Below are 18,783 nucleotides of genomic sequence, written 5' to 3'. Positions count from 1 at the left end.
GCGGTTTTAAATTTTCGGATTTCGCTCGAGTCATATCCAACTCGAGTTATGGTATTGGTTGTTTAGAATTTATTGCTAAATATGAATGCGTTGTACTTGTGACTGCTCTGCTGAATACTTTAGCACCGGTTTGGCCCAGCAAGAACTAGTTAGAACCAGTTTAAACTGGTTAGAACGAGTATGGACCTGCTACAAGGCCTGTAGCGGTTTTCAACGCATCCAGAAGCTTTACTTGTAGTATTATTTCACTTCACGCAATTCACATGTATCCGCCAGCCATAAATGTTGTAACGTGTTAATTTCTAATGAACCTAGATTAAATATGAATGTGATTTATAAATAAAGTATGATTAGTGAGCGATGGATTATTTTTCCTTATAGTAATACGTGTACGCATCGATATGAATACGAAATAAAGTCATGAATTATCTGTTGTTTTTTTAATTATATACAGGTACAATTGTTTATTGTGATAACATTTTAGTATTTCAGATGCAAGCTGGTGTGAGCGACATGACAGGATAAACAAGCTTTGAGCTCAACATCTGTTCGCATGAATCTCGTGTGTGTTTTGTTGATCGCGCTATATCCCCGGCGGTGATTTCTATTTCTTCCGCATACTTTGGATTACTGAGTTTCATCTTAGAGGAGATTGGAGCCATTGCAACTGTTCAATAACAAGCCACCTAATACTAGTCAAATTGAAAGTCTATAAGGCCTAGGTCCAGCAGTGAATGTTTTTCTTGGCTGGGGTTAAAGGCTTTACCGAGTATGAGGAAAAGTAATTAAGGTTACTCCAGGAGCCTTTGCGCAAGTCATTACACTACTGTCACTGGATTAGGAGGCAGTTATTAAAAGCTTATACACTGGGATAACATAGTAATATGACAACGGCTTATATATCAACCATTAAGTCACTCAATATAATAAGATATATCTATGGATTGCTAAATGGAAAAACTCGATTTTACTTTTAGAAATTAATACAACTGCTTAGATCCTTCTAATCTCAACAACTATCACCTTACAAAATTTACCAGACTTAGTTTCAACAGCTAAAACTAAATACTCCCTTGTATATGTTATATTATTCTTCCTGAATTAGACTTAATTGTAACGTTACACCAGATTTTGTGTTATTAAAGCCTTTGTTATGTTTTCAGAACTAAGTGTAGTGCTGTCTTGCCATATAAGTATAATGATGTATTAAATAATTTGACTCCATGCCGAAAGAAAAAAAATTAATTTATTCCAGTATTTTATTTGTCTTTAAATGAGATAATTTTATCATGAATTGAATTAAGTTAAGCGGTTATAATTACTATATTGAGAAACTAAAATATGTAGTGATACAGGTAAATAAAAATTCTTAATTGTTTTTTTGTAAATTTTATTGATGTGTCCATCTGGATGTAACAACTAAAAATCAACACAAGCCACAAAGGATCCCGTAGCAAAACTAACCTCACAAATTTCCTGAACTATTGATTGATGTGATCAACAAGGTAAAGTAACAGAGAAGTTTTTGTGCGCGGAAAAACAATATCGATGAATGATATAGGAACATAAATGCGTTTATTCAATAACATATATGCCTTCAAAATACAATTAATAACATTAAAAACATCGCAATAAAATGTTTACTATTACAATCACTTATTTAGAAATTAAATAGTTTCACATATCCAGCGAACAAATAAACAAACTATACGAATAAATAACATACAGCGTGATATATAAATACAACACAAGTCCTTAAAACGCATTACAAAATTGTTTCTACAATATTTTATTTTCGTAAATGTATGCACGTAATTATGTATGGATATTATAATTAGCCGTACATCACTGATTTATAAGGTACCTATGTTATTCAGTAGTCTTACAAAACACGCAACATGCCCGCTAATAGTAACCATTGTTTATATCCCCGCACAGCGAGAGCGTTATAGAAACAAAACCAACCGGGCGTCCGAGCTAGACGGTCCATTCAAGTGAATACTTTACCCTGTGTCTACGGAACCTCACACAATCGAGTTATTAAATAATTATATTTAGGAACAACGACGAATAAATGCTGTGGTAAACGTAACACTTAAATTATTTACACCGATAAATAAAACTTCAATAAAGCTAGAAATCGGAACGGCCAAAGCATTTTTCTTTAACGAGTTTTATAATGTCGTTCCGCATGGCCGGCTTGTGGAATGACCTGGGGTGATCCTCTTCGATCTCCTGGGACTGAGTTTCAAATAGATCACGGGAGAGGTGGCGCGGCTGGCTGTTACAACGTTTTTTAAAGTTACACTCACTTTTTGCCTTGTCGATGCTTTTGGAACGGGTTGGCGTCTTCCAAGCGCATGATTTCGTAACTTGACTTGGCGGAGAAAAATACGAGAAAAAAGGACTCGACGGTTTCTGTTCTTTTTTTTCTTCCGAACCGAGAAACGAAAAAGTGTAATCAAGGTCGAACGCTTGCTCGCGCCCGAATGATGTCATTTGTCGTTTGTTCGAAGGAGACCAATCGCCGCCGCCCATGTGACGCGAGTGTTCGTGCTGCCCTCTCCGGGCCAATTTCGCTTGACATTTTTGCACGCACGTAATAAAATCGCGGTAGGATTCGATTTTTTCTGCGCATTTGTAACAGATTGTAGTATTAAAATCGGATTCTTCAACCACGAGATTAAGACAGACAAATATTTTATTCACCATGTCGGTTCGTCGACAGAAGTTACCGAACAGAGGTACGTTGAATTCACTTTCCGACAGACATAAACGACAAGAACTTCGCGATATTTCCATATTAACTGGTAAAGAGATTATTTTTTTATACAAATTTTTACTACAGTAAATCCAAACTGTAAATTTTGCGCCAAAAATAATACACAGATTATAACGTCCGTGATTCAATTCACGATCTACAGATTAAAAATTATTGAAGCTCTACTTTTAAAAGTATTTTTTTATTCAAGAAAGGGAGGCAATAGTTATTGTAAATATCGGTTCGCAAAAAATACTATTCTGGACGGCTTAGTTGTGTCATCTAAGTATACAAAACTTTGTTGTTACAAGTCATTAAACCGTCTATACGTTGGTTACAATGAAAATTACAAATAATTTGTCCACATCCGGATTACATAGAAAGCAAACGTTTATCTAAGCTTTGGTAAGATACGTTAACGCATTTTAATATTATGTAAAACGTAAATACGTAAGTTATATAGGTTATAAAGAGAATCGCACATTTTTTTTCTAGATATAACACGCAACATACATTTAAATTTCTAATTTAACAAAACTAGCACGTTAGTATAAACATTGTTTAGTATAATTATCGATTAAAAAAGAACACTGGTTAATTAATTTTTATACTTAAATTAACTGCCTGCTAGAACAGTAAACGCTTAAACTATATATTTAAGATTTTTTAAATCTTAACTAATACAACTGGAAAAACCATTAAACCATAAATATAATTAAACCAAAAAAATCACAAATCCGACTGAGACCGCTAACAATGTTGTAAACAATACGACCAAGCCACCACACTACTGTCCATCAGACTGACCTTGCATTTTATAATATCAAACAAATATACGACACGTGTCTTCGTTAAAAGCAAGCGTTCCGATATATTGAGTAACTTTTCTACCGTTCTCATGATTATTGTGACATTTTGAAAATGTAATTATAAAATATCCTCACAAATCATTAATTATGTGAATTGGAACGCAAAAATGTAACTGACTTTATTGTTTTTTTTTTGACATTTTATTTCGATTTTTGTGTTTTAAGCAAAATTTTCAACTCGTCACAATTGGAAGATGACCGTTTGGAACTAAACAGTGTCTTCCTCTTTCTTGCCCCAGAACTTGTCGAATCTGTTCCTGGCCCGGTCGAGGACTTCGGAAGCCGTGAGCCCGCCGGTATTGGGGGCGTCATTAACGACAGTCGTGTCCACTACGCCGGGCGCCTTCTGAGTGGCCTCTGTGGACTTCTTGACGACCTCTTTCTCCTTGATGGTTTCCTGGACTGGTGTTTCGGGCGTCAGCTGCTCGCTGTCGATTCCGTTAACTCCGTTCACTTTATTCATGTCCAGGGCCTTCGTCTCGTCTATGGGAGTGAGGCTGATGGGAGTGGTTGGTGTTTTGTCAGTGCGCTTGCTCAGGCTTGTCGGCGATTCGCTCTTTTTCAACGAACGTATCGGAGACATTTGCTGATGGTGTATTGGGGCGATTTCTGTAACAGTGGTAGATAGTTTATTCGACAGTTCCTTGGTGAATGCAATTGCTCAATTTTTAAATATATTTTTCAAATTCTACACATCATAAAATTTAGTTATATGTTTAGACACCCGTGTCGTTTTAAAGATACGCCAATAACACATCGAGTAAGCACACAGATTACGCGACATTATTTTTTAAATGAATTTTATTCGAATGATAATCATATGTATTCGTTACTAAGTCTTATAATTTAAGATTTTTAGTTTTAAGGACTGTTAAATTTTTCTGAAATTAACATTCAAGTTTTAAAATTGATTAGTGATGGCGCAAGATTTGCTGCAAAGACAGTAAGACAATTATTATTATTTTTTTAAAAGACAAAAACAAATAAAAATTCTAACATTTCGGTACTCTTTATACAAAAAACTATTTTTGTGACAGGCATCCTTCCTTTTAGTGCCACAAATAATTATTTTTACAGAATATACATTTTTAAATTCAAGACAAAACTTATTTACGAAGTATATTAATAATTAATGTATGTTAATACATTATAATGTTTTAAATGTAAGTATTTTTTTTTAATTGAAGTAAATTTTGGATAAGTATCGAATACATACGAAATATTTTCATTTTAATTTTCAAATTATTATTTTTTTTTAATTTTCACCAATTTTCGATCAAAATTTCGATACTTACATAAATATTAAATTTCTTAATGTGTATCCATTCAGAATTCTACAGATTAAATATGTAAAATGCTATAACAAGATAAATTTAAATTTAGTGTCTGTTCATTTCAGAATGCAAGCTATACTAAGTGATTAAAATAGAATCTAGTAATTCAATTAATCAACATTTCAGAATTCATTAAGTGTGAAAAATGTTATATTTTGCATTGGAAAAACTCTAAGGGATCAATAATCTTGCCTATACATGCTTAGATATAAAACTTCCTATTCTAGACTATTTTAGATATTTAAGTTCATAATCATATATTCGCTAAATTCCTTGATATATTCATGCTATTATATTAGTTAGTGAAGAAAAGGATGTTATGACACTCGAGGTTATCTATAAACGTAGGGTAGTCAGCTTACAAGCCAGTACGGAACAGAGCGGTAATGATCTGGAAAATTGGCCACGTCGCAACCGACCGGGGGAGTCCGGCGGTGGCGGCGGGGCACCGGGGCAGGCGTCATGCAGAAGTGAACGACGGATGATATGGCAAAACAACACGAGTGAATGGCATACAGTGACAGTGCACGCAAACATCGAAACACACACACAGACAAGTGAATACATACGTGGTCGACGTCTCAGCGGAGTACGGTCAAAATAAAAAAGCATCTCAATTATTGGATTAACACAATTTAATCATGAACTATTTAGATTATAGTTATATAAAACACATTATATATCATCTGGTGTCGATCGTGTGTCGTGGGTGGACAGTGAACCCTAGTGGACTTTGAGTCGGACGCGGTAGGGTTTACTGTCGCCTCGCTGTCTGTGACACTCATTAAAACGTGTATGGCGGATGGTCTAGGCTGTGGCGATGTTCGTCGTACCTGGCGGCTTCACGGTCGGCCCCTCTTCGGCCACGGAGCCACCCTTAAACTCAGAGCTAGGGCGCTTAACACTCTCATCTGAAATATGGTGAGTGACTTGTATGGTCGGATGGAGTGAGATAGCACACACTACCAGCTACTTCCACAAAATAAATCGTCAGGTGCGAACGCACTGAAAGAAATCCAAGTAATCGTATGCCCGAGGGAAGAAGACGTAACGAAGTGTTATCATGCCATCCTTCTCTAACGAGAAACAGGTAACACTCGACTGTGACGTTTTCACCCCCTGTCTGTATTGATCAACGGAATCCTCTTTCAGTACAGATCGCATTAAGGCACTACGTGAGTTGACAGAATCAACAAATTAAAACAATATAAACAGTGTATGTCAAAAAAAAAGTAGAAAAACAGATAATCAATTGTTTAAATAAATAAGTTGAAACGCAACAATGATTCGAAAAGAAAACGAATGATGAAAGATTTTAATGAGTGTTTTGAAAATAAATAAATTGTGTTCCGTCTAAATTGCATAGTTGCGCATGATTTTATTGTGTTTGTCTTTCGTGTCAGTGTTGCAAGCTTTCTACCTATTTATCTAGTGTGGGGTTGCTAGTAACACGTCAGGACGCGACTGATGCGACGCGATGAGCGCTATGGTCGGTATATTCTTATGACATGGCAGTGTGATGGCTTTGATTCGAATTCATATAGTCATCGGTATCTAAAGTTGACTTAAAAATACAGACTACATTATAAAAGGTCATTCATCAACTGTGGATACGGAGGTAACAAGAACTATAGACAAATCTCTTAATGTAACTGTAAGAGTATCTTGATCATATACTGCGTTTCTTTTATTATTTTTAATTATACTTTTATATCTAATAATAAACAAATTGTATATTATAAATAATTTGGCATAACGTTTTTTTGGCATTAAATCTATTTACATATACGTGAATTTTAATTTAAAATATGTCAATTAACAAATGTAATAGTTTATTAGTAAATAAAGTTTGATATATATATTTATTTATTTATAATCGTTGTGACCAAACAAAACCCGTATTCCAGAGTTCAATGAATAAGATACTCTTTTAATTGGTGAAACTAACTTTACGTACAATACATCCGTCACCCAACAGGAATGTTTGTCTTACAATGATAACAGTATAGTTATAATTTCCAAAGAACAACATTTTATTATACTACAGTATGTACGGAGTTCCATGGGCATGAAACTAACTTAGCCTAAATATGTTGGCCGCCAGCCGAGCGAGGAGGTTGGACTCACCGCTTTTGACGTTTTGCGTGACGGTGAAGGTCTTGCCCGTGTCCAAAGGCACGGTCCAGTTCACCGGGTCCGGGGAGCGCATGTTCATCTGCTCGGGTGACTTCACCCGGGTCGGCTCAGGCGGCGACTTCACCACGGGAGAGTCGTCGAAGAAATGATCCTTCGCGACGGACGCGCTGCGATGAGCAGTTATCTCGTCATCTGGAATACACCACGACGGCTTCATTAGTATAATAAACATGGTATTTCTTTAATCTGGTTTCCATTGCTGCTCAATTGGCATTTGCAGATATCGGGTTAGACACCCAGTCTGGGGTCTGCGCCCTTGCCTAAACCTCCGTTAAGATTGAAGCGCACGGGGAATTTTCGACTTTGAGCGCTACATACTATATTTAAACCAGTGTAGTTTTTTTTTAAATATACATTATATTAAACAAAAAATTACAAATGTATAAATAATAACAAAAATATTTAGAGTACAGTAAAATACAAAATGCGATGATTATATAAGAAGCCATAGATTTCTTATTTTACAACAGGGTTGCCAAATGTACATTGGTGTTGCCACTCGAATCAAATCGTAATGGGAACTATATTCCGGATTTGAAAATCTCGAGTTCAATGAAGGTTTAAAAACTAAAGAGGTTGCAATTTTATTTAGTATATAGTCCGATAGGTACCTCTGTACAATGCGTAATTACATAATGCGCGGTAAAATAATTCCACCAGAATCGCATTTGCTTTGGAAATATTAATATTCTGTATAACAAACATAGGCATTAACTGGTTTATATACATGATAAATATATATTAAATTATATGTATGTAGAATAATTAACAACGAATGTCTTTACAGAGGATTTATACGAGTATTTCCGGCCCGCTAAATCAAATGTGAAACAAAGTGGATAATATCAAGTTATACACAAGGACAATGAGGATATTTGACGAGTGAGGGTAACTCTACTATTAAAAAATGCACAATTTGAACATTTAAATATTCACTAACACATCTAAAACGTTTAAAATGTAAAGACATCTATTTAGGAAGAATATCTACAGACAAACAACATCCATTGTGTAACAAAACAACTAGAAGTTTCTACGTACACACATATAGGCATTCATTTGTTTCTTAGAGCCTTTTAAAAGTACCAATTGTATTTACTTCGTTTATAAAGGCACTAAGAAAATTCGCATGCAAAACAAAGGTTATCTAAGACAGTCAGTCAGTTTGTGTCACCTACCGGAATATTAACAATTAAAATTCACAAATTCATCATTCCAATCCGCTTCCAATCGCTTTTGGATTGCTTAACGACATCAGTTTGGTAAAAGGTTGTAGAAGAACCACATGCATTGATTAGATAGCAAGGCATCAGTCTTCAGTTCTATTAAAACCCACGTGCATATAACCCATCTGATTATAGATTTGCAATCGTTTATAGATGATGTCTTAACAAAAAAGATACTTTTATGCAATCTTTACTGGTATTCCCTTCATATATTTTAATTGCATTTTTAGGTTATATATTTGTTGACTTTTAACGGAAATATTTGGACATTTGTTGCTCTGGTGTTTTGGTGCGAATATTTGAAGTGTAGCACACGGACAAGACGTACAGCCGCACTCGGTGAAGTGTCCAAGCCATTCCCGCTGTATGTTGGTGCCAATGCGCGTTGTGTGACATTATGTTGCGTAGACGCACTGACTAACTAAAATTATTTGTAAAAAAATCTCAATATTATAACATTTAAAGCTATCAGAAGCTTCGCGGTGTTCTGAACAATAATTAAATTTTAAAAATAGATACGCAAATAATTAAGCGTCACAGACACAATATCAACGAAGCCGGCAGAATAATCCTCGTCGCCATTGCCAATAAAAAAAACACAGAGCGTCGACGCAACTGTCACCTGTCAGACTCGTACGCACCCAATTTAATGCCCACTTTTGAAATGCTGCGACTGCGACGGCCCCGACTTGGAGTCTCAATAGTCCCATTTGTCCCATTCATAACCCCAGCCCCAGTTTTGCTTGGCGCCGAGGGCGACCTTCCACCCCTCGATGTCGACCTAACTCTATTACTACCCAGCGGTAAACCTACAGAAGAAATGTTGCCACTCTAAAATTAAAATTACTTTATAGATAACTTTCTACACAGGCACGTTAGAACCAATAGAAGTATACACAAAATACATTAGAAACTTTGAAGTATGGTAACACTAACATGTAACAAACATACCAGGTAGAATAGTAACAGGCATAATGAACTCTATAAATGATTTTTGTAAGAAAACACATGAATCATTAACAACCCATGAGAGACATACAACTAAATGACATTATGATTAATTATAAACGAAATTAAAAATAATTAATTGAGAATTAAGTATGAATATTTCCTTTATTGTGATATGTATATTCTCGTTACACCTTATAAACGCTATGGCGTATCAAAATGAAAATATTGCTAAGTGGAAATATTATATATTGCATTAACACGGTGTCATGAATTACAAAATAAATTAAGTTCTAAAGATATGACACAGGCAATATAGTTTTTATATTTTTAAGTTTCTTTAATATCTAATTTTTTATAAAATTATTAAAATCGGTAATCTGTTGTTTGTGTATGATGTGAACAAATTTGTAGAACAAAATTTGTGCGTTAAAATGTTTATTGTTTGTGTATTTTAGCACTATATTATCAACTTTCAATGATCTTAGCATAGATAAGAAGTAGAGGGCTTTCTGCCATTTCATTTTATTTATGACGATAGGAGTTTTTTTTTTATGTATAAAGTAAACACAATTGTTTTTATACATGTAATGTATGTATATATGCTGACATAGCGCTGTGAAAGATATATTTTTGCACTGCAGCTTTGACAATGTTAATGTCAAAAAAGAGACCGAATTGTTGCTAGTACGCTATGGCTCTAATTTTTTAATTCGAAGGGCCATATAATGTCTTAGGTATAAACAACGTACGTAAATACGAATTAGTATCGTCATGCCTCTTATTTTAAAAATTAGATGATATTTTTTATTTTGAGTGGATCATATGTACAATTCTTTTATTTGTTGTATCTCTCTGCGTTTTCCAAATGTCATTCAAAAATTTTAATTGTGTTTTGCGATATGTAGGTCAACGTAATAATAAGATGGACAAGTTTTTATTGAATACACGAGTTGTCATTATATCTGCTGAAGCGGGAGGCAAGGTGGCGAAAAGCACGTACCCAGCGGCTTGTGCGCGCGCGGCTCGTGCAGGGGAGCGCGCGCGGCGGGCGCGGGGTCGGCGGAGCGCGGGCGGCGACGCGGCGACCGGAACGACGCTTCCGTCTTCGCGCCTAAATAAACGTCAAACATTTTTGTTTATTTACTTTATGACATGACAGATATTCAGGCCAATGTTACATTTTGTTGACAAACTTATTGAACATTAATAATATACAGTAGATGTGAATAAATAAACGCATATGAAAGAATTATAAAATATTAAACATGTTAAATTTATACTAATTTTAATATTGCCGAAAATGTTTTAAAAAACAATTTTTAAAAAAGTTATATGTGTTAACGCTACCGAAAAATTTAAAAACCTCTTAATTTAAAAACAAAGCTTGTCTTGGTTTGTTTTTAATTAAGAGTTTTGATTTTAAATAAAGTGTTGCTATATAATTGGCACAAAAATGTAGATGTATTAAATTTTAGCACGAATTAAAAAATAGCCGTCAAATCTATAGCTGGTTACATTAAAACGTCAGTACCAAAATTCGACATGGTCGATAACGAATGACGCTTAGAATTACGATTGCCAAAAATTGATTGAAAATATCTAACTCTATTGTTAATAAATTTATTGTTAAATATTACCTTCATGGGTAGCACCTTCGTCGAAGCTATGGCCTTGCAACTTCTTTCTCTGCTTCTGAGGCGAGGTCTTATGAGGAGATCGCTCCAGAGCCTTAGTCTCCTGTAGCTTCGCGTGGATGGACTGGTGCGGCGCAGAGCGGAACGATCTGAACTTTTTAGGGGACAGATTCCTGGACTCTTTACCGTCTTTTTCGTCTCGTGGCAGAGCTCTGTGGAAATACGCGTTTTGAATTAAAACTACTGACTCTAGTTTAAATGTTAGCTTTAAGGATGTCTAAGGAAAAAACGGATTTTTAGGAGTTAAGGTAAACACAAAACGGATAGATGGTCATCTAACCGTTTTATGTATTCACATGCTGATAGCTAGAACACGTAGCCGCGTGGTTTGCGCCTTCGATGAGGGCGTGGCGTTGTCATCTTGAATCTAAAAATCAGGCTGATGATTGCTAAACTACAAAAACTGGCTTTATTTTGCATTAGAAGCCACCCTGCTAGCTTCAGCCTTAATGCTATCTAATCTTATGATAGTGTTAAGCGAGTATTTCCTTCGCGAAAGACTTAACCACAGTTGGAGACATACACAGTTTGGGTGATCAGTCTTTCGAGCCGGACACGTCGCTTCTGATATTTCCCGAGTGCATCACTTACTTGTGATTGGTAGAAGCTAGTGATAGGGCAGACAGCGAGGACCGGCGGGAGACCTGGTACCAGAGCTCGATTTGCTTATTGTAAAGCTGAGTGATGTGTTCAGGAGCTAGTTCGGTTCCCCAGCCGCGATACTGTCGAATTAATGGTCATTTTGATTATGACTGAAGCGTGATCGATCGTGACATCTGTCAATATAGAGTGACAGATAAATTGACGTTTGACAGATGACACAATCGAGTCTATTGCGGCAAATCGTGTGCAGTGATACGAGTGAGGCTTTTAGTGATATTTTTTGAAAAAATATTATACAATTAAACTGGTATTAGTCTATGTAAAAATATATTTTTAAATTTACGTTATATTAATGTCTCGACTATTCCAAAAAATAAATATTTTGTTTCATTTTAATTTTTCAAACATAATTATTACTTTTTTTAGTTATTTATCTATGATTAAGTTTAGAAGAGGTCTAGCGGGGAGTAAGATAAGGGATAGATGGAGTTGTCCGCAGACCTTGTACTCGCCGGCGCGCTTGCGTAGGTCCAGCACCTCGCGGTACCAGGACTCGCCGTGGTCGGGGCCGAGGGGCTGCAGCCCGGCGTCGCCCCCCGCGGCTGCCTGGCCCCCGTCGGCGCCCCCTCCCGCCTTGGCACCCGCCCCCGCGCCCGTCCCCCCAGTCCCCCCGCTTTCGGCCGCCTCTACCACCAACCTCTCGCTCGCTTCCTCAATGGCCTTCCCTTTCCCCCTGCATTTCGTAAACGTCCCTTTAGATGCCTCGTACACGTACTGAGAGAACGGTCTAAATTTCTTTTTGTACTCGCTTTTGTAACGTTTCCTATTATCTTTGGAACGATCCTCCCCGCTGTATATGAGGGCCGATAGCGCGCTACGGAACGTCGACTTTCTGCAAAATTCCAGTTCACAGTCTTAGAACGCTTGCGAGCCTCTCGGTGATAATGCGGCAAAACAAAGAGCTCGCACCCAGCCTGCTTAGTAAGGTAGACATGCTTCGTAAATAAGATAAAGCACGCGATGGTGAGGTAAGGATGTTAGTCCTGAAAGAGACCAGAGGAGACCGCCAGGGAGCGAGGGCCGCCGTACGGTGTCAGAAGTGTTAGGTGAGACAGCGACAAACAATCTAACAAAAAGTCTGAATGAAATTACACATCGACAAGGTGCAGGACATTGATTATTAAAAGTTATCTATTAGCGTTCATTCTGTACTAGTTAGTATCGACTAAACTACTCGGCCTACACACCGCCACCGTGACAGAGATTAGGTTGAAGCAAATATCAAAAACGAAATTTAGACTTGTTCTGCTGTTCCCAGTATGAAGTGAAGGTTAGGAGGTGATCGGGGCAGAACATGCGCGCGGAGGAAACTTTTACCGACGCGGAAAGTTCAAATATGCTTTTTATAATAGTCGTTTTATTTTGAAATAATACCTATTTCTTACCAGATTAAAAAAAGGTTACCGTATACACGAAGTGACAGCTGTCATCTGTCAAAATAGATTATTATTTGACAGCCCTTCACAACGACTATAATTTTAGAATCGCGGATGTAAAACAACTGTTTTATTAGCTAAATGTGTTCTAAGAAAATGAAAAAAAAAATCAAGTAAAGATCATTACAACCATTACGTCTGTCTAACAAAATGGATGCCATTTTATAACCGTAATTGCGTATTGCGGCAAAAAATTCAACCTTGTCTCTAATGTTTGAATGTGTTGACATATCTCCGGAAGGTCAAGAGGAAATTGGTAATATCAAGGCTTTCGAATAGCATTTACGAATACGGATTCGTACAGATAATAAAAGAAAGATAAGTAAATTGACTTTAGAAGGTAAAATATTATCTGTTATCATCGCAGAAAATTGTGTTAGGTAGCAAAAAGCATATTTTTTAGTCATTTATTAACCAATTCCGTGCTATGTTATTTATAATCTGTGTGCGGAATAGATAGTTCTAGAAAGATGTGCTAATAAGTACAGGTAAAAGTTTCCTCCATCACGATACAGGTAACACAAAGCTAGACATAGAAATATCAAAAGCTAGCGGTGATAACCGAAGACTTCTATTTTTCGTTCACCTGAAAAAATGTCTTTCTAATAACATTAAAATAAACCAAAAATAAATATTTATAAATATTATTTACATATACTGAACGATATAAAAATACTAATAGAGTTGTAAGTCCGGAATCACGCGGATTTTTGTCAAGTAATCATGTTATGTTTTATCTGTGGATGTGTCAAATGTAGGTTTTAAAAGTTTATTACGTCGATTTTGTTTATTGTTAACGATTTTTTCTTTTTAAAATGCACGCCAGAAGCTGTACAGCTGAAGCAAAGCCTCTTGATGCTTTATGGAATGAAATTAGAGTGGGTGTTTACAATAAATGGAACGTGTGCCCAAATGTGTATAGCAAATACAAAATCATTGCATGCTAAAATGACAAGGAAATTTTAATGATGGTTTATTAAAAATAAACTATAAAGTGAAATAACTAAGGAGAATTAAAAAGATAAGCATTGAATAGAGAAGTTACGAAGCTAAAGCTATTTTAACACTCTTTTTACAAGGCATCATAAATTAAAAGATATATTTTGTAAAAAGAGTCAGAGTAATTTATATTAATCACACATCAGTCGATATTGTTCACTTCAAATAAGATACCTATGAACTATTTTATTCCAGTTTTAAATAATTAAAGTGAATAAATCGACTGGCAATAATTCAAATTTGTTTTTCTTAAGACCTACCTTTGGACACCAGGCTTTTGGCCATTCCATAAATAATCTTCAATGTATCGTTTACTGCCATGGTCGTCGTGATCGCCGTCGACGTGGTTCATAAGAGGTTCAGCTTCCACTGATCCTGTAATAATTATGTTAAAATATTTTATTATACTTTTATACTATGTTTATATAAACACAATTGACATAAGGAATTTAAAAATATTGTATCGACAGACTTTGTATTGCCAGGAGTTATTGGTCTGTTGCTTTTTGGTAGAAAAAATAAATTATTTATACACTAATACCTCGCTTTGCGTCGTTTCGTTTTGCGTTTTTTTCGAAGTTGCGTCGCTGTTTAATTAGTACTAATTTTCTAAAAATTAGTTACGTTGTTTTGGGTTCGATCCTTAATTTTTTTTTAAAAGATGGCAACGCTTTCGTTTCTAATTTTTTTTTTCAGTTTTGTTTTCACTTTGTTTCGCTAATTTTAGTTGTGCTTTATTTTAAAGAAAATAATAAATATATATAAATTTTTACGTGTTGTTTCTGGTTACAAAAAAGGTAAATATTTTTCCAATTTATTTTATGTCAGAGTTATATTGTTTTGGTTTTTAAAATGTGTACTTTGTCCAATTTTCTATTTAAAAAGTAGTATTTTCGTAACCCTGGAACCTATCTTCGATTTCCTTACATGGTTTGCTATAGAAAATCTTAATTCACTTTGCGGCGTTTCAATTTGCGTCGTGTTTTTTTGGAACGTAACCACGACGCAAAGTGAGGTATTGGTGTACATATTCGCGTAAGACGTTCACAGCTGCACATATACCTGCCTACTCTATAGAATTTCAGTAAAACCGATTGGAAGCGACCTGTTTCCAGTATCTTCCGAAGATGTATAGCTATATATTTTGTATTGTATGTCTAATAAAAGTTATGATCTCTAAAACAAAGGCGCGTGTGCCTTTTTATACCAAAACTAAAGGATCAGTCCGTTACTAAAATAATAACTTCTGTACTTTCTTCAATAATTACTTAGTCTTGCAATAAATGTTTTAAAACACAACATTATATATATATATATATATATATATATATAACTTAACGCTGCAAAAAATTGTAAATTTTAGTTGATATACCAAGCGTATTAACGATTTTAAAAATTGTATTTGACACAGTAATTACTTCATGTAATGCAATCAGAGCGATTCGGTTGTCTTTGTCACCTCACTGCATTTTAATATTACAAAATATTTTACAAAATATTGGCGCGAAAATAAGAAAACATAAGGAACTGTCATATGAAAATGACAGATTCCAAATTCAAATATTTCATTTATTTCTAATTATAACTATATTTATGGCCAGACTTAGTATTTCCCGTGCTCTTTGAGAGCCAAAGTTTCTTCTCGGGAGATATTCAGTTATCTCTGTCCTGCACGATATTGGAAAACAGACACTGGATATTTCAACAAGAACTAGATCAAAGTAATTTATTCATTATTACAATTAGGATCATTTATTGGTCACGTGTAACTATATCACCAGATACACATACAAAGTATACTTGCTATGCAAATGCTATGCATCTCCAGGAACAATCAATCCTAAATAAATAGTTTCATTGATTATTGATGTAAACGAGTGTATATGACACATTTGTCAGCGAAAATGAAGGCTTTATTACTTATTTGCAATTTTTTCTTACTGCATTATCATTTCATTTTTTAATTATTTATGAAAACATTGAATTTTATAAGATAGGGTTGACGTTTCAGCCGATTGACGCCCACTGGCACAAGCTTCCCACGTAGATATCTATAAGGGGATTTACCATAATCGCCACGATTGGTAGGCGTGTTAATAATCGCAATGTGGTATTATGGTACCCAGAGGACGCTGCTGCCCATCCTCTGGAAACTTGTTTGTGAGCAGTGGTAATTCTATATCATTAATTCACAAATTATATCCTGGGAATTGAATCCGCGACCTACGATCATAATTCACAGTCCTCTACCGCTGCGTTACAACTGCTTAATAGTGGGTGTACTATATATCAAGTGACAGCAATAATAATACATACATAAATAACTTAATTTATACTTCAATAAAGTTTCAAGAAACGTTGCAAAACAAGGACCGAGAAATGGCGGATTATAACGGTTATTCAAATAACTTAGTTTTCGTATAATATATGCAAGAGTTGAGCATCAGTTCATAAGTAATTTGAACGCTAACTTAGCGGAGATAACTTTGGCGCGAAGCGTTGCTTTGTTCCAGCGTACAAACACTAGTCCGCAGTGGAAGCATTTCAATCTGTTTTACGCTTTGGCGTACGCCTTATTGTATTTGCGATGGAAATGTTTATGTTTATCCAAGTTAATGGGTTAAGTTATATCAAGTGATGAACAGTTAATTGATATTCCATATTTCTATAAATGGACTGAATATTTTCGGATTAAATAAAAATTATAGATAATAAATGGGAAGGCCAAAAGTTTTCACAAATATAAAGAATTTTTAAGTTATCTATCTATCTCTCTCTCTCTCTCTCTCTCTCTCTATATAAAATCTATATAAATATAGATGTCTATGTGTGTATCAAATATTGCCATGATATTTGAGAAAGCTTTAATCTTAAGTCTTATGGTAAAGTTCAAACAAGGCATATGTCTCCACCAAAGACATCTATGGGAGATATACCATAATAATACTTGACAAACGGATTGGCGATCGGGGTGTGATACTATGGTAAGCAGACGATGCTGCCCATTCTTTGAAAACTTTTTTGTGAGCAGTGCTATTATCTAATATATAAAATTCTCGTGTCACGGTGTTCGAACTTGAACTCCTCTGAAACGGCTCGACCGATTTTACTAAATTTTATATGCGTATTCAGTAGATCTGAGAATCGGCTACTATCTATTTTTCATACTCCTAAGTGATAAGGGTGGTCCACCCCTAAATTATTTTTTTTATTTTTTAGACAATTTTTTTGGTTTTTATTTTATTATGATACAGCATACAAAAATACATACAACCTTAAATTTTCACCCCTCTACGATCAACCCTTATTTTTTTTGTTAATTAAAACCCAATTTTTTTTTGCAAAACAACGTTTGCGGGAACAGCTAGTTAGTATATATAATACACAAAGTGTGAATTACAGATTGTATCTCGGGAATTGAACCCGCGACTCAATCGCATCTCAGTCCTCAACCGCTAGGATATTCACTGCTCTACACATAAGCGTACTTCCACAGATTTCAAATAGAAGCGGTCGTTGGAAGCGACTTGCATATGGAAACACGAATTATAAAAACATATGAAGATATAAATACACAACTGTAACGCTGGTTAACGATCTCAGTGTAGTATGTCTCTGGAAACTTCTTATAAGCTGTTGTAATTCTGTGTAATTAATGTAAAAAGTGTGAATTATATATATGACTATCCCGGGAATCGAAACTGCGGCCTTCTGACGCAAGACTGTCCTCTACCGTTGAGCTACTCGCTCTTCTAAAAGTAACCTTATTTGATTACATAATTTTAATGATTGCTAAAAGTTATCAAAATTATCTTACGAAGTTATAGATCATTTAATAACAAAAGTAGGAAAATTATAATTGCATACACTTCAAATAATATTACGAAATGAGACACTACATTAATGTTTTTCTTAACATGTTCACGTCCTCAAATTACCGGAGCGTGCACTGGAATTGTTTATGTATAGATGGAGAGCTTTTGTCTCGCTGCTGTCTCGCGTGCCATTGTTATGGACTCTATGAGCTTTAGATGGTTTAGTAGCAGTTGAAACATACGTGTATTAAGCCTCTTTCTAAGAAAATGATAAAAATTTCTATTTGAATAATTTTTAAGTGATAATAAAGCTTGGAAATATATTGCTCTGCTACACCATCAAGGACATTGTAAAGTAACAACAAATTAAAATCATCTGAGTTTCTCGTGGCCGTAGATCATGGCGCCATTTGGAACCCACGTACAGTACCGGGCGATAAATATTGCTTATCGGCCTTTGGAAAGAGTTTGGAAAGAGAATACTTATGTGACGTTTTGTCAGTCGTGCGACAGAGATGACGTTCTACGAAGCCGAAATTAGCCGATTGTCTCTTTCGAAATGTGGATGTGCATAATTTATCGCCTGGTATTGTTGCTTTAATTTGAAAAATGCCATTAAGGGGAGTGCAATCTCATTGTAATTATGTATAATTACATATAATTGAGCTCTTCTGACATTATATATACACATATATACATACTATGTTGATAATATATATATCTATATATATCTATATATATATCTATATATATATATATATATATATATATATATATATATATATATATATATATATATATATATATATATATATATATATATATATATATATAAATGG

The 18,783-nt window shown here is 35.1% G+C and overlaps 1 protein-coding gene across 3 annotated transcripts in view; it reads right to left on the bottom strand.

The window, feature by feature from the left end:
• Positions 1–3,251: 3,251 nt before the first annotated feature.
• The window catches only part of LOC137925166 (nuclear protein MDM1-like), a 56,958-nt gene continuing 41,426 nt past the window's right edge, over positions 3,252–18,783 (bottom strand). Inside the window, exons 6-14 of one of the 3 annotated variants that reach the window (XM_068768551.1) lie at positions 14,390–14,504; positions 12,136–12,526; positions 11,623–11,753; positions 10,975–11,183; positions 10,338–10,448; positions 9,028–9,195; positions 7,092–7,292; positions 5,798–5,875; positions 3,252–4,239 (exon numbers count right to left, since the gene is read on the bottom strand). In XM_068768551.1, the coding sequence (XP_068624652.1) occupies positions 3,839–4,239; positions 5,798–5,875; positions 7,092–7,292; positions 9,028–9,195; positions 10,338–10,448; positions 10,975–11,183; positions 11,623–11,753; positions 12,136–12,526; positions 14,390–14,504 (1,805 nt within the window). In that variant the 3' untranslated portion in view covers positions 3,252–3,838. Of the gene's footprint in view, positions 4,240–5,581; positions 5,876–7,091; positions 7,293–9,027; positions 9,196–10,337; positions 10,449–10,974; positions 11,184–11,622; positions 11,754–12,135; positions 12,527–14,389; positions 14,505–18,783 lie in introns of those variants that run through there. The other 2 variants (XM_068768552.1, XM_068768553.1) reach the window with 2 other exon arrangements.

The sequence above is a fragment of the Battus philenor genome, unplaced genomic scaffold (assembly GCF_028537555.1).
Source record: "Battus philenor isolate CCGP_79_NKW_IND1 unplaced genomic scaffold, ilBatPhil1.0.hap1 SCAF_26, whole genome shotgun sequence".
In the NCBI taxonomy this organism is placed as follows: Eukaryota; Metazoa; Arthropoda; class Insecta; order Lepidoptera; family Papilionidae; genus Battus; species Battus philenor.
Note: the sequence above shows the minus strand (reverse complement) of the source record. Positions and strands in the feature narration are given on the sequence as shown.